General features: G+C 38.5%; 1 protein-coding gene across 1 annotated transcript in view; it reads left to right on the top strand.

The window, feature by feature from the left end:
• The window catches only part of LOC140512409 (EGF-like and EMI domain-containing protein 1), a 547,574-nt gene extending 544,807 nt beyond the window's left edge, over positions 1 to 2,767 (top strand). The window contains exons 14-15 of the mRNA XM_072621528.1: positions 390 to 518; positions 2,619 to 2,767. Of these exons, the coding sequence (XP_072477629.1) occupies positions 390 to 518; positions 2,619 to 2,767 (278 nt within the window). The remainder of the gene's footprint in view (positions 1 to 389; positions 519 to 2,618) is intronic.
• Positions 2,768 to 17,520: the final 14,753 nt, after the last annotated feature.

The raw sequence follows: 17,520 nt of genomic DNA, 5'->3' as shown, positions 1-17,520 counted from the left end.
CACACACACACACATACACACCAACACACACACACACACACATACACACACACGCACACATATCTGGACTGATCCTGTTTCCCATATTCTCCAGACATTTCCTTGTATGAACAGCTAAAATTCTACTGATGCTCCAACCATTCTCCAAAGGCATCTATTAAAAATTGGAATTATGATCCTACATCATAGATCTGTTTTGAGAAGAGTGCTTTATAAACCTGAAAACATTGTAAAGTGTGAATTATGATTTTTAGCATTTTAGCATCATTACAATAAAAGGGTACTGAAATAGTCAAATGCAGATATCCATTTCACCCATCTCTATTTTTAAAAATCTATAATTTTACACAAAGACCAATTTTTTATTTGTGTGTCCTCACCTCATCTAGGCTGTCCTAAAGGATTCTTTGGAAAGGATTGCAAAAAGAAATGTATGTGTGCCCACAACAGCTATTGCCACAAGATCTATGGAGTTTGTCTCTGTGATCCAGGTCTCTACGGTCGGTTCTGCCATCTGAGTAAGTCATGTTCACTTATTTTTCCAATCTCCATGCACAAAATAAAAACTCAAAAATATGGTTGCATTTGCTTCCATTCCACACAAGAAAAATATTGGTGACATGATTATTTTCTGATATCTCTTATAACAGAGAATAGAGCTGAGAATGAATGCCCCTCCTTCAAGAGAATGTTAATGCTTTCTCAAGCAACACCTAACTCACACTCCATGAACACCTATTAATAATTTTAATATTTTCCTTTGGAGGACACGTGGGAAAATATGTGAATGAGTAGAAAAAATATGGTTATATAGCCTGGGAATTTTCTTTGTTAATTTTTGTGTCTTATTTGGGAAATTGGGATTTTTAGTTATCTCTTTCAAGAAGACTTGTCCAGCATGATATAGAGGGGATTTTTCTTCAGGTATGGGCTGGATGAGATGACTACTGAAGTCCTCTTGAAATCAAAGATTGTGCAATTCTGTAACTCATAAATACTCTACAGTTCTGCAAAATGTAGGGAGAGGTAATTGAAGCAAGATCAGGATATTTTTATGTTGTCGTGACACATAAAGCTTTCTCTAAGAAGTTCAGATGCTTCTTTAAAGTATTAAAAACTTTTGAAGCCTGAAAGTTTTAGGGAATTTTCCATAATAAGGTCCTAGTCAGTCTCTATTCTTTGCATATTGGCTCCAAATACTAACTTTGTTCAGGTCTCAGGAAAACACAATCAAAATGTTTCCGTCTGTTATTTTTAGAAACTGGTTCCAGCCTTTACTCTCCCATTCTAAAGCTGTCCCCAAGCTGTTGCATATACAACCAGCCATTTTTTAAGATGTAGAGTTGAATGTTTCCGTTGTCAGGCAAATATCAGTAAAGCCAACTCCTATCTCTTTCTTCTTCATATGATTTGGGATGGTACAACTATTCTACCTGACATATCTCTCACCTCCCCTGTTCAGAACTCTACACTTTGATTTTCCTATTGGCCACCTTGTCTCCATGTTTTCCTAAGTTCCCATTGCTCTTCCATTTCATGGAGGAAATCAGAGAGTGGACCCAGGAGAGCAATTCTGACGTAGTCAGAAAGGAGGAGATTTCTATTCAAGGAAGAAAGCGGTAGAAGCAAAAATCCTGGAAGTTAGTGCATTTGAGAAGAATCCCACTGAGTGAAAATGGGGGAAAGATGACAATAGCATCTTCAACTGTCTTTTTGTGTTATCTCTTCTAATGTTCCTTCCCATTAGTGAGGATAATAAACTATTGACTGTACCAACTTTTCTATCAAACTGGTTTGATATGACAAGACTCAAGCGGGCATAAGATAAAATTATATGGTGCCCTTGAAGATGTGAGAAAGAGCCTCCATTTGTGAGATTCTCTCCCTTCCTCAACCCTCTTCTTATTAATGAAGTGAAAGTACATTTCACATTCATAACATATTATAGATACCAAGATGTCTTCTGGAAAGAGCATTGAATTGTAGCAAGCAGCCACTCTAGGAAAGAGCCAAATATGTGTTTACCAAATACAAAGGTGTTACCTTTTCCAGTTAGGACTCTCATGCTGCCTTCTATCCCTGCAACTTAACAGCAATGGATAAAGACTGAGGAAAACACAAGCTCAGTTTCCCCAAGATGTGGCCAAGATAATGCTCCTGTCCCAAAGAAAGCCTTTTTGAGATACGCAGTATGTAAAATTACTTTGGATGACTATGTAATGAAAGGGACTCAAACAATGGCTCCTCTCCCCACTGAAGCTTGTCCATCATCTCCATGCTCCTGTGGAATGAATATGGCCCCGTGCTTTTCTCACGATGCCCTTTAAGAATTCTAATGATAGGCACCCGTTGAGCATGCTGAGTTGGAATTGCAATCCCAGTCTCACTGGCGCTTTTTAAGCAGTTCAGGCTTCACTGTTCACATCAGGTTGCCAAAAAGAAAATGAATTGCCTGATTTGAAAAGACATTTTTTTCCCTATTGTTTTTGGCAGATAGGATGATCCCCTTGTTTTTCCCCTATAATCAGGCACTGCAGAGCATCAGGCCTGTGTGCTAACAATTTAAACTAGGGAAAACTGAGTTTGCAGGTGACCAATTTGCTTCAATCTGCTTGCAGCTTGTCCCAAGGGAGCCTATGGAGCTGGCTGCTCTTCCGAATGTCAGTGTATGGAGGAGAACACCCTGGAATGCAATGCCAAAAATGGTTCGTGCACCTGCAAATCTGGTTACCAAGGCAACAGATGCCAGGAAGGTATAATCCGATGACCACTTCCTTTCCTCTCATTATTAACTTTGCTTTCCATTTTGTCAAATGCTCCATGGTCACTTATTAGTTAATCCACTAGTGACCCCAGGAGGTGAGTCCACATCATTAATCCCTCATGTGCAGGTAAGGAAATGGGACATGGAGGAATGGACTAATTACCCTTATCTTCACAGTATCTGGTGTTAGGGAGTCCTGGGTATGCCTTAGGAATGCAGGAAAGATCAAATTTCAGGGTATCTCACACTAAAAAGATTAAGGTGAACCAATCACTCCATTGTATACTAAGCAGTTAAAAGAACCCTAAGCTGGTTCCCATCCCAGCTCTAAAAAATCATTCATCTAATGGAAAGAACATTCATTCCAGTAGATTGGAGTCACAGACTTCTAACCAGAGAAGAAGAATGAGGGTTACAAACTTGTCAGGATGAGTGTTCTTTCTGAAGCATGCATCTGTAACATAAATACTTTGTGATCAAAATACAGAGAGAGTATTGGACAGAGAACTAGTGAAAATGATCGAAGTCATGTGAAGTGCTCTGGGACAACGGAATTGGATTTTAACTTTGGGTCTTAGAAAGACAGAGGGTCTGAGTCTGAGAGTTCATCTTGACCTTGTTAACTGGCTAAGTCACTTTTAACCTCTCTCATCCATAAGAGAGGGACATTTGACCCAATCATCTCTAATGTCCCATCCATCCCCTTTTCTTGAGTGAGGGATGTGTACATGGAGGACATGCCCTGGTCTTCGTTAGAAGCTTGGGTTATTTATGTCTCTAGTATATTGAAGCTATAAATAGTTACTAGATATGTGGCTTCATTGGTATAGGGACAACTCCCTTTTCCAAGATTAATACAATCTTAGAATATATCTGGGGCACTATGAAGTTAAATGACCTGCCCAGAGTCACACAATCTATGTTTGTCTGAGTTAAAACTTGAACCCAGATATTTCTATGAAGTTTTGTAACAAAGGCCTTTAAAGATAGGATTTATGAAGCCAAAAGATCATGGATTTAGACATGGGAAGGACCTCACAGGCCTTCGAGCCCAATACTCTCATTTTACAAAGTAGAAAACTGAGCTCCAGGCAGGTTCAATAACTTGCCCAGAGTGACACAGGTAATAAATTGTAGATTCAGGATTCAAAATCAGGTTCCCCAACTCCAAATCTTGTGTACTTTCAACTGTACCAAAATGGTCTAACTCATTGCCTTGTATCTATAGTGCATAGAATGCTGGGTCTGAAGTCTGGAAGACCTGAGTTCGAAGGTGAACTCACATATTCACTAGCTGTGTGACCCTGCACAAGTCACTTCACCTCTGCTTGCATCAGTTTTCTCATCTGTACAGTGGGGATGATAACAGCACCGTACCTCCCAGTGTTGTTGTGAGGATCAAATGAGATCATTATAAATTGTTTCGCACAGTGCTTCACGCATAGTACATATGATATGAATCTTCCCTGCTGCTGTTATTATTCTTTATTATTCACAGGGTCCAAATTTTTCAAATCTGAGATAAGCAGGAGACAAATGGGGAGTAGGAAGTGTACTTCTACCTTTAGGCCTATTTCTAGTCTGTGGGCTCATTTCTGAAAGTTGCCTTGAACGTCTTTCTATTACTCATGTCTCTCTTAAAATAATTTAGCCTTTGGTTGTATTTCACAGAAAACCTACCAAATATTTCTGGTCCTGGCTATGAATTGCCACATACCTGCTCTGAATTGCACTGTGACCATATAACTAGAGAAAGCCAGCAGCAATGCCCACCAGGGTTCCATTGAGACAGGTGCCATTTAAGTGAATCATAACTGATAGAACCCTTGAAGAAATTGGTTCAAATACCACCTCAGACCTATCAACTGTGTAACCCTAGGAAAAATCCCTTAATCCACCTCAGTCTTCTTTTCTATGGAAATGGGGATAATATTGACCCCTCCTCCACACCATCATTGTGAGGTTTAAATGAAATTATTGTATATAAAGTATTTTGTAATGATCTATAAATTTAAAGTATGATTATTAGCTAAGAAACCTTATAATACATAAGTGTAAATGGTATAGAACACAGAGTCACTCTGGCCTCAAGTACTGTCTCTAATCCACACTGGTTGTATGTTCCTGGGTAAGTCACTTCATTTTTCAATGACCCCAGGCAACGCCATCCTAGTATTCTTCCGTATACATCACACACACACACACACACACACACACACACACACACACACGCACACATTTCTGTACATATTACTTGATAACTGAAACTTACCTATTTTTTCCCCAAGGAGAAAGGGAAAACAAGGTCAGGGAAGAGAAGTGGGAAAAAGTAAAGTTCCAATATTTAGAATCTACATTTGCTGTGAGGCCCTGCACCAATGGCTTAACCTTCTAATGCTAGGATTTGGTTCCCAGGCATCAGAGAGTATTTTCCCAGTGATGAAATCATACTTTGGAAGAAAAGGGATGGGAGGTGGAAACCATACCCCTAGGTAAATATAATTTATTCTGATAACATTTCCTTAAAATAGCTGCTGAATAAACACGACTGGGAGCTACCTCTACTATTCCCACTGTGATGGAAAAGAAGTTGAAGGTCTATGTAAATCAGCCAAGTAGAGAGGTCACCCTAATCTCTGGAAAACATATTATTTTTCAATCAGATAACTTTGCCCAATTCTGATATTTTTGTCTAAGCACAAAATGAAATTATGAATAAGACTAGCACTAGTGAATGAGTCAGTCATGACTGGCAGCTGAAATCAAGGAGAAATGGGCTATCGAGGAGTTTTCACCTGATGAAAACTAGGTCTTATTGTTTTCTTGCAAGTTATATGCATTTTTTTTAAAGAAACAAAATGACCTTATTGTTTCAAGCCTCAGAGATCCCTCTCAAATGCTGAAGCTGGGAGCTGGTGTCTCTCCCACTCATGTATTGTTAATTAAAGATCTCAAATTGTTTCAGGGACACTAATGAAGCAGAGTTTTCCATCAGCACCGCTCAGGTTGGAAAGCGCTGTTACAAATTACTTTGAACAGCAGAATATCCTGTTTCCTCCACCAATCTATTAGATGACAAAAAAAAAAAAAAAACAACCCAACAATCAATGACCTGGTCTTATTTTCTACAGCATGTAGCCCAGGATATTTTGGTCGGACTGTAATCAAACCTGTGTCTGCACTCAGGCATCTTGGGATACAGGGACAGTCCAATGTCAACTTCAGCGTGGTAAAGCTGGACTTTCCTGAGCTGAAGGTGGGCTCCATCCTGCTTACCTTGAAAGTTCTGTACATTTCATGTATGGATTTGGGGGGGGGGGGACTTTTCCAAAAAGCCAGTTAAGTTGTAGAGAGATGCTGAATGCACAGGGCTGGATACAACATAATTGTATTTATTCAGAGCCATGCACTGCTAAGGCCTATAACCCAAGGACTTTGTTGGCTTCAGTCTCCCTTGTTGCCATCTTTCTCCACCCAGGAATTGCTTCCATTGGGATTCTAATTCAGGTGAAAATTTTGGTTGTAAAAATAACAACAGAAAACATCCAATTCACTGGTCTCAGTTTCCTTGTATGTAACATGATAAGGAGTCTGAACTAGATGACCTCTGAGTTCCCTTTCATCTCTTTCATCTTCTGTTAATTCATGATAGAAAAAACCATCCAGTATAGCAGGCCATCATTTCTCTGTCCAAGACAACTATATTCAATGATCATGTCATGGACACCATATTATGGTAACAGTCACTAGGGTGTGAGGACCCCTGAGCTCTCAAAAGAAACCTGGACCATGAAAACAGTTGATAGCCCACCACCCTGAGGCCACTGCCCCAATGGTGTTTCCTGAGCTTCCATCCCAAATTAAACATCATTTTAAGATTTCATTCTATTCAAGTCCTTCCTGAGATAGCTATCAAAATCATTTCCATTGGTAGTCTTAAGAAACCACTTTTTAAAAAAGGTATTTTCAATAAAAATTTCAGTTTCTGTATCTTTTTCCAAAGTGACAAGATATAGCACCATGTTGATTTCTACAGGGAATTTGGAAGGAAAAAGCTAGAAATCCTTAGAGATAGAAAAAATGTTTTTTCTTCCCTCCTCAGATTTCAACACACTGAGATACACATGCATTTATGGTGTTATATAAACATATATACCTATTACCATATATTATTTTACTTGTCACTATATGTGTATATATGGATGTATGTGTGTATGTATATCTTCCAATTCCCTCAAGCCATAGCAGAAATCTGTGCTTATCTTGAGATTATAACATAAATTTGTGTTCCTTTTACCTTTTCTTTTTATTTCTCGAGACTGCTTCCAAAGGCCCGGGAGAGCTGAGTACCAACTCTCCTGTAGACACTAAAAATGGAGGTCAATGCAACAAAGAGATGGGGATTTGTGACTGCCTTCCAGGACACAACGGAAAATCCTGTTCTCTCCCTAAGTCATCAAAATGGACAGGCCCATCAAACAAAGTCCAAAAAAAAAAATCAACTTTATAATTGATTTAAAAAAACTTTTTAGTTGTTTTATGAGCTGTTGCTATGACAGGTTGTAGTAATTAGCTTATAGTGAGAGACACTTGAAAAAAGTTTCTAGCCTGGATTTATAGTTCTTTTTTAAAAAAGGGGAATGTTAAACTAATAAAAAGTAATAAGTTAAACAAAGAAGTTTCTTAAGAGAGTGGAAACATAATACTTCCATCGTTTTTTCTGGTGGACAGACTGATAAATCTGTAGAACGTCTAGCACCATCTTGTTGCTGAAGAAGCTTTAGTTTAGCTCAAAAGGTGGGAACATGGGAAGCTTTAGGACCTGTAAAAGAGATGTTCCAGTCCACCCCTCTCCCAATTAGTGGGTAGACAGTTTGCCTTAACAATCAAACAGCTGGACTCTAAATCCAAAAGACCTAGGTTTGCATCCTTCTTCCTCTCACCCATGCAGACTTCCTAGATAAGAAACAACTTCAACAGGACTCAAGGTCGTATCTCAGGATTGTAAGTTATGGGGAAGGTGTTGAGCTACACTGGTAAAGGGAGTCTGCTTATTAGGACCTTGTTGTCTCAATGAAATCACAAGCCTGCTGCCATCCCATCCCAATTAGTGGTTGCATTCAAATAAAAGTAAAATCACAGTATAGTAGAAAGGGCATTGTATCTAGATTTAAAAGCTTTGGGTTCAAATACTGCTTCTGACTTTGGATAATTAACTTGGCCTCAGCTTTCTCATCTATAAGATGGGGGGGGGGGTAGCTAGGTGACTCAATAGATAGAGAGTTGGGTCTGGAGTCAAGAAGACCTGAGTTCAAATGTGACCTCAGACACTTACTAGCTGTGTGACTCTGGGCAAGTCACTTAGCTTCAGTTTGCTTTAATCCACTGGAAAGAGGAACAGCAAACCACTTCAGTATCTTTGCCAAAAAACCTCATGGACAGTACTGGCGTGCTATAGTCCACAGGGTAATAGAGTCAGACAAAGTAAAAGACTGAACAACTACCAAAAATACCTGAGTTCTAAGATCTTTCCAAGCTCTAGAACTATGAGTCTGTAATCACAGGAATAAATATTGACCATGTGTTTCCAATGGGTAGAGCCTTGTGTTAGGAGCCATGTGCTATAGGAGGGAGGGGAAAGGGGAGTTGTGAAATTTAGATAATTCCATTCAATTCAACAACTATCTATTAAATGTCTAGATGCTAGAGGTGTGACAAAAATGACAGAGATCCTGCCTTCAAGGAACTTACATTCTTCAGGTAAATATACATCCGTACAATTAAGAAGATACATAGAATATTCAAAAACATGTCAAAAAACTTCAAGAGAAATAATGCTGATAATTAGGAAGGAGAGAAAAAGTCAGGAAAGCTCCTGAGTAGGAGATAGAACTTGAGATAGATTTTGAAAAAATATGCAGGTTAGATGAAGCAGCAGAGAAAGCTTTCTTAGAGAGAAAATACATTTTGGACATGGATCCCCATTGTACAAACATTTGGAGGTGGGAGATCAAGATGATGATAATGTATATGAAAAGATAAAGCTGAAGGGGAAGGATAAAAAGGAAAAGAAGAAAATGGAGTAAAAGGAAAAACAAAAGGAAAAACTTCTTTAGTGTTTTACAGCTTGCAGAATTTCCTTTTTTTTTAATGTTTCATTTAGTAGTTTATTTTTCCCCATATAAAAACATTTTTAATATTCTTTTTTAAAACTTTGAGAGTCAAATTTTTTCCCTTCCTCCCTCCCTCATTGAGAAGGCAAGCAATTTGATATAGGTTATATATGTGTAGTCATACAACACATATCCATAGTCGTCATGTTGTGAAAGAAAACATAGACAAATAAAAAAAAAAACTCAAGAAAAGTAAAGGGAAAAAGTATGCTTCGATCTGCATTCAGACATCGTTAGTTCTCTGTCTGGGAATGGATGGCATTTTTCATCGTAAGTCCTTCAGAACTGTCTTGCATCATTATATGGCTAAGACTTGTCAAGTCATTCACAGTGATGATCTTAGAATATTGTTGTTACTTTGTACAACATTTCGCTTTGCATCAGCTCGTGTAAGCCTTTCCAGGTTTTTCTGAGAGCATCCTGCTCATGACTTGCAGAAGTTCTTACAGACATTACCTACTTTGCTCCTCTTCCCCATGAGGTAGACAATATAATGCCCATTTTTCTTTTTTTTTTAAATATGTTTTGTTAAGTTTTTTATTCATCTTAAACTTATATACAAAATGAGAAAAGAACATTGCCACATATATAGCAGAACATACATTAATGTTAATTTTTAACTTCTCCCCCTCCATTTTTCTGATGAAGAAAATGAAACCCAAGGAATTTTAGTGTCTTTTCTATGGTGACCCAGTAGGTGTGCCATGTATGTACTACAACTAGCAAGTCAGTTTGACTGAAATAAACAAAAGTGAAAGTAAGTACTGTGGAATACATAGGAAAGGGAGATGAGAGCCGGATTGTGAGGGGCATTAGCATGCCAAGCTAGATTTTTATCCTATTGGTAATGGAAGGATAGATGACTTTTGAATAAACAGGTGACTTGATTAACTTTGCATTTTAGAATTTGATAGCGGTAAAGATAGTCTGAAAAACGTAGGACCACATGGGAAGCAGGAGAACCAATTAGGAGGCTATTGTAGCAGTCCAAAGAAGAGGTAACATTGTCCTAAAGTAAGCTAGAGGCTGTGTGGTGTAGACAAAGATGTTATGAAGGTAGGACTGCCAAGATTTGGAAGTTGATTGTATGTGGGGATGGGAGATGAGGGAAGACTGAATGACTCCAAAAGCATAAATCTAGAAGACTAACAAGATGGCAGTGCCCTCACCCAAAATGCTCAGACTTGGAAGAAGAATGGGCTTCAGGGGAAACATGCTGAATGTCACTTGGGACACATTGAGTTTGAGATGTCCCGTAATCCCCCTCCTTAAGGAGCTTACCGTCTAGAAAGCCTGACTGTTGAAGGTGACAAAACATTGGCCATTGGAAATAAATTAAACTGTGAGTTGACTTTTCTGTGGCCAGGTATCATTTAAAAAGAAAAAAAAACCCTGTATATATGGTATGAGGGCACTTTGCCAGTGATTTGATCATATTTGAAAGGGTGCAATGTTTGCCCCAAGGAGAGACCTCAGCCTAGATTGATAGGTTGCTTAATACATGCCCAATCATGTGCTTTTTCTGTAGGTAACTGAATGGTTTGAGTTTGTATCTGTCATTCTGGCCCTGTTGACAAGCACTTAGAACAGAGTAAAAGTTGTCCAGACCTATAATTAGCCAGTCCTGATATTTTTCAACTTTACTTGCTTTTTCAAACTCATCTTTTAAAGAAACTTAAAGGTACATATTTCCATGTGTCAAAGGTATTTGAGTTAGCGTTCAACAGTGAAGATACATTTCCCAGGGTCAGATCCTTAGCTGCATGGGGAAAAATATTAAATAGGTTGAACTTTTCAGTAATCATATCTTAACTGTGTTCCAAGTGTTGTGTGGTGCAAACATTTTGCTGATGGCACTACTAAGGAGAATACAGGTCCTACGATTTTTTAAATATTAATAAAACAGGTTTGTATGTCGTCTCCTATTCTCAGGGCTTAAAGCACATTTTGTAATAATTATTCATAATTACAAAATTATTTAAAGTTTGCCAAATGCTTTGCACAAATTATCCCATTTGACCCTTGAAACAACCCTGATAGGTAGATACTATTAATATTCCCATTTTACAGAAGAGGAAATTGAGGCTAAGAGAAATTAAGTAACTTGTCTAAAGATTAATAGTATCCAGAGTCATGGAGCTTGTTTCTGATGTGGGAGGCAAACTCAGATTTCCCAGACTCCAATCCAGCATGCTTATCCATTACTCCAGCCAGCTCATCTAATTCCATATGTTACAACTGCCCTAAGGCAGAAATGGCAATAGACAATAGGATCCTAACTTATTAATAGTAAAATTGTACCCCTTTACAAATATATTTTCATCCCTATAGGCCAGAAAGAGATCTAACTCTAGTGTACAGAATATATCTTTCAAAAGTTCAAGTTATATGTTTATATCTGCATTTACTCACACACACACACACACACACACACACACACACACACACACATTCTGTAATCACCATAATGTGATGCTTAGAAAAATGAATGAGTCTAAACTATGAGACTCATTTAAAATACATCACGCATAACTCACCAAGAATGCGCGCGGCATTTTAAAAGATGCCTCTATTTGGTGATAGCACATAGCATTTTTCTAAACATCCTGTTATGGTGCTTACATAATTTAAAAAGCTAGTTATGCTGCATAATGAACTGTAAAAAAAACTGATGGGTTATAAGGGATAATATGTTTTAGCATAGAGAACAGATGAAATGCTGCTCCTGAAGATATCAGCTTTTACATAAACACTAGTGTTCCAAAGATAGAAATAGAAAGATTTGGGGAAGGGGAAAAATGGGAAAGAATCCTCCCAGACAGGGAAATCCATGGGACACGGGTGGTCCTTTGGAGAAGGGGACAAAGTTAAAATGAGACATCTCTAAATAATAGTGATTTCTATTGGCCCAGCATGACTTTAAAAATACCATTAAAAACCACGCTAAGAGTCAGCAGTGGCAAGTCTATATTTTGATATATGTCTGTTGTCTCTGGTTTAGTTTTCTGTGACCATAGAAAACTCAAAGGGAAGCCATGGAGAAGGGGACTGAGAGTCAATCACTGGGCCAGGAAGACCTGGGGACAGGTTCTACTTCTGACACATACAGACTGTTTGAACATGGGCATAAAAGAAGGAAGGAAGGAAGGAAGGAAGGAAGGAAGGAAGGAAGGAAGGAAGGAAGGAAGGAAGGAAGGAAGGAAGGAAGGAAGGAAAGAAGAAAGGAAGGAAGGAAAGAAGGGAGGGAGGGAGTGAAATTAGTAGAGGAAATTCCTTACTCTCTATGCTGATGAAATAATGGATCCCTTCTAGATAGATATATAAATACATACATACTTGCATGCATTCATGCACTCATGCATTCATGTATACATACATGTAGATAAATAAAAAGAAGGACGGATGGATGGATATATAGAGAGATAGGTAGATAGTTTGATAAATAAACAAATACTTGGAAGGATGGATTGGTTGGTTGGTTGTTGTCCTTTATTCTCAAAGAGAATCAAAATGATATCACCAAGATAAAGTGAAGTTTCAATGTGTATGACTGTAGCTTATCAGACAAATATGAGCTTGGAATGCTCTACCACACACTGGGCACAGATAGTCTGCATGAATATTTGGGGTGGATTCTCCAAATTTGTATATCCTATGTTTCCTTTGTGCTGTTTCAATTCTGCTTTGCTCAAAGAGCACAGCAACTTTTCTGTTGTGGACTACTATGCTGAGCGGTCCTGTGCCAGTGTCTCCCATGTTGCACAATCAAATCCAAAGTTCTTGAGAGAGACTTTGAGAGTGTCTTTGTATCGCTTCTTCTGACCACTATGTGATCTCCTGCCCCATTTGAGCTCTCCATAAAACAGTCTTTTTGGCGAGCGAACAATGTGACGAGCCCATTGGAGTTGTGCTCTCTGAAGCATAGTTTGAATGCTTGGCAGTTCAGTTCGAGCAAAGACTTCAGTGTCCGGTACCTTATCCTCAGAATCTTCCTAAGACGGTTCAAAAGGAAGTGATTCAGTTTCCTGGCATGGTGCTGGTAGACTGTCCATGTTTTGCAGGCATACAACAATGAGGTCAGCACAACAGCTCTGTAGACCTTCAGTTTGGTAGTCAGTCTAATACCTCTTCTCTCCCAAACGTTTTCTTGGAGCCTCCCAAACACTGAGCTAGCTCTGGCAATGCATGTGTCAATCTCATTGTCAATGCGTACATCCCTGGAAAGTGCACTACCAAGGTAAGTGAACTTATCCACAGCATTCAAAACTTCATTTGTTGTAACCAATTGTTTCACATATGGATGATGTGGTGGTGGCTGATCGAGCACCTGTGTTTTCTTGGTGTTAATTATTAGGCCAAAATTACTGCAGGCATCAGAGAGTTGATCCATACTTTGTTGCATCTCAGCTTCAGAGGCTGAACTGAGTGCACAATCATCTTCAAACGGAAAATCATGCACCAACACTCCTCCACTTTGGTCTTTTATGATTCCCTGGAAGCTATTTATAGACCAAAAACCTATGGTGCATCACAACTACTCAGTGCTGACGGAGCCACATTGATTAGTGATAAGGACATGATCCTAGAGAGATGGACTGAACATTTCCATAATGTTCTCAACAGATCATCATCAATCAATACTGAGGCCATTGACTGCTTACCTCAGATTGAAGCTGATCCCTCCTTAGCTGAACTTCCAATTGAAGAAGAGGTTTTGAGGGCCATTAGGCTCCTTTAACGTGGCAAAGCTCCTTTGCTCATACAAAAGCTGACTGAAATGTTCCAGGTTATATGCCAAGAGGAGGCTGTCCCCCAGGAGTTTAAGGATGCCTCCCTCCACTATCCATCTCTATAAAGGTAAACGGAATAGATTGCCCAGCAAAAATCATAGGGAGGTCTCTCTCTTAGTCATTGTTGGCAAGATTATTGCTAGAGTCCTACTTAATAGACTGATCCTTCACCTGGAATATGGTCATATACCTGAGAGCCAGTGTGGCTTCCGAAAGGGCTGAGGATAGTCGATATGGTATTTGCTGCCCGACAACTCCAAGAGAAATGCCAAGAGGAGAACAGAGGTCTGTATACAACATTTGTAGATCTGACCAAGGCTTTTGAGGTGGTAAGGGCTTATGGGAAATTATGTCAAAATTTGGTTGCCCAGAGAAGCTCATCAGCATGGTACATCAATTTCATGATGGCATGTTTGCCCCGTTTCTAGATAGTGGACAATGCTGTCATGCCTTCCCAGTCACCAATGGAGTGAAACAAGGCTGTGTGCTTGCTCCCATGCTTTTTCAGCCATGTGGTCAAATGTTTTCAATGAGGGTGAACATGGCAACAAGGTCCACTACTGTACTGATGAAAGGATGGATAGATATAAATGGATAGCTGTAAACAGATAAAAGATTAGATAAATAAATATATAGATAGATAAAAATTGCGGAAGGAATTGTTTTAGGTACAGATGAATGCAAACATAAAATAAATTAACAGATGAATGAAAAAAGAAGTGGACAGATTATGTAAGATAGATTGATATGTAGATGAATTTTTAAATAAACTATCTCCTACCTTCAAGGAGTTACATTCTAAAGGACGACCACTAAGGTGTCTTCCTCTAACTTCGATGGTCATAAATTTTGAATTTTGGAATGCTAAAACATTAGATATTGTAATATTTCAAGGCGTCTTCCAGTTTGAACATTGCCCCAATACTATATAGCATCAGAAAGAAGAAAAGCATTTTACACTAGCAGATATATGTCTGTCATCAGTAGGGTCATGTGACTGGCACTTTGAACAAACACACAAGAAGTATGTTGTATTGCCTACTTTGAATGTATTCTTGGAGATACGTTAGTTGGAAAATCCAGACTTCTTACAGAGACTGCATGGGGCAAATCCTGTTTAAAGAAGTTTATATTCATCCCTAAATGATTACCTCAATCTAAGAGTGATACTGATGACATGATGATGACAAAAGGCATTTTAGATAAGAACTTTTGACTTTTTAAATTAATTTATTTGTTTTCAATTTTCTACAGTCCCTTCCATATATCTTGGATTTTTCCCCCTCCTTCCCCTCTCCCTCCCCAAGATGGCATGCAATCTTATATAGGTTCTACACATACATTCTTATTAAATGCATTTTCACCTTAGTCAGGTTCTGTAGAAGAATTAAAATGAATGGGAGGAGACATGAAAACAGAACAAAACATAACACAAGAGAAAATGGTCTGCTTCATTCTGCTATCCAGTTCCATAGTTCTTTCTCTGAATGTAGAAGGGATTTTGCCTCAGGAGTCCATTGGGAATTTTTTAGGTCCTTGTGTTGCTGTGAAGGGCTAAGTCTACCAGAAAAATTCCTCTCACACTGTGTGAGTTGCTGTGTACAAAGTTTCCTGGTTCTGTTCCTTTCACTTATCATCAGTTCATTAAGGTCCTTCAGACCTCTCTGAAGTCTTCCTGTTCATCATTTCTTATAGCATAATAATATTCCATTACATTCATATACCACAACTTGTTCAGCTATTCCAGAATTGATGGGCATCCTTTCAATTTTCAGTTCTTGGCCATCACAAAGAGAGATGCTATATTTTTGTAAATGTGGGACCTTTTCTCATTTTTATGACCTCTTTGAGATACAGTCCTAGAAGTGGTATTGCTGGGTCAAAGAGTATGCAGATTTCTGTATCCCTTTGGGCATAGTTCCAAATTGCTCTCCAGAATGGTTGGATCAACTCACAGCTCCACCACCAATGAATTAGTATGCCAACTCTCCCACATCTTCTCCAACATTTATCATCTTCCTGTTTTGTCATGTTAGTCAGTCTGATAGGTGTGATGTGTTACCTCAGAGTTGTTTTGATTTGCATGTCTCTAATCAATAGGGATTTAGAGCATTTTTTCATATGACTATAGATAGCTTTAATTTCTTCATCTGAAAACTCTGTTCATATCCTTTGACCATTTATCAGTTGGGGAATGACTTGTATTCTTGTACACTTGACTCAGTTCTCTATATATTTAAAAATGAGGCCTTTATCACAGATACTAGTTGCAAAAATTCTTTCCCAGTTTTCTGCTTCCCTCCTAATCTTGGTTGCATTGGGTTTGTTTGTGCAAAAACTTTTCAATTTAATGTAATCAAAATTATCCATTTTGCACTTCATAATGTTCTCTATCTCTGGTTTAGTGAAAAATTTCTCCATTCTCCATAAATCTGACAAATACATTATTCCTTTCTCCCCTAAGTTGTTTATAGCATCAGTCTTTATATCTAGATCATGTGGCCATTTGGACTTTATTTTTGTGCACGATGTGAGGTATTGATCTATGCCCAGTTTCTATCACACTGTTATCCAGTTTTCCCAGCAATTTTGGTCAAACACTGACTTCTTATCCAACAAGCTAGGGTCCTTGGATTTATCAAACAGTAGATTGTTATATTCATTAACTACTATGTTTTGAGTACCTAACATATTCCATTGGTCTATCCCTCCATTTCGTAGCCACTACCAAGTGGTTTTGATAATTGCTACTTTATAATACAATTTGAGATCTGGTAGGGCTAGGCCACCTTCCCTAGCATTTCTTTCCATTAGTTCTCTTGATATTCTGGACCTTTTGTTCTTCCAGATGAATTCTGATATTATTTTGAGAACTTTTGATTTTAAAATGGGCTTTAGATACATGGCATCATCTGATTAAAAAAAAACCTAGAAGCCATACATTACAGATATTTGAGTAGCCCAGCTGAGAGGTTATTTGATTTCCCAAGGTTATGCAAGTAGAATGATAAACTAGGATTTGAACCCAGATCTCCGCAAGTCAAATCCAGCAGTAGATCCACAAGGTTGAATTGTTTGTCTTGGGGCATTAAATGATACCTAATTGAAAGGAAGACTTTTGTTACATTCTTTGTCTTTTACTAAATTTAGTAGCTTGAATATTTTGATTTAATTGGCAGGTCAATCAAACAATCAGCTATGTTGATTTTTCATTGAAATAACAAATGGTGTGAATGGCCTCATCAATCCAGTCCAAGCCATTATTTTTTAAAATGAGTAAACCATTTGTATCTATAGACATCCTCTAAACGTATGTGTGTGACTGAGGTAATGAGCCCAATCTATCTGGACCATCTGCTTCTTTCTGAAATATTCACCTTGAAGGAATACTGTTGGCAATATGCAGCAGAATCCTGCCTAACAGCCTCTGGCCTGATTCTCATCTCCTCCCTGATGCCTGAAGCTTGGTTCTTTCTTGTCACACTCTTCTATAAAAGCAGGGCCCTTATCTAAGTCAGGGCAAAGAAAGAATGCATGTCACAAACTTGCAGAACAACAATTAAGAGTCTAATCAGGTCCCGCCACCCTAGCCTCAACAGCATACAGGAAGTGAGATGGAGGAAAATTCATCTCCATCCCGGCACGAATGGGAAATCTGATTTTCAAAGTTACTGTAAGATAAATTGTATTTAAATAATACATCTCCCATTCACTCCAGCAGTGAGACACATTCCCCTTACCAATCTGGTTCCCAGCAGGTAGTCCAGTCTGATGAAGTATCAGCAAAATGTCA

Source organism: Notamacropus eugenii, chromosome 6, assembly GCF_028372415.1.
Source record: "Notamacropus eugenii isolate mMacEug1 chromosome 6, mMacEug1.pri_v2, whole genome shotgun sequence".
NCBI classification, from domain to species: domain Eukaryota; kingdom Metazoa; phylum Chordata; class Mammalia; order Diprotodontia; family Macropodidae; genus Notamacropus; species Notamacropus eugenii.
Note: the sequence above shows the minus strand (reverse complement) of the source record. Positions and strands in the feature narration are given on the sequence as shown.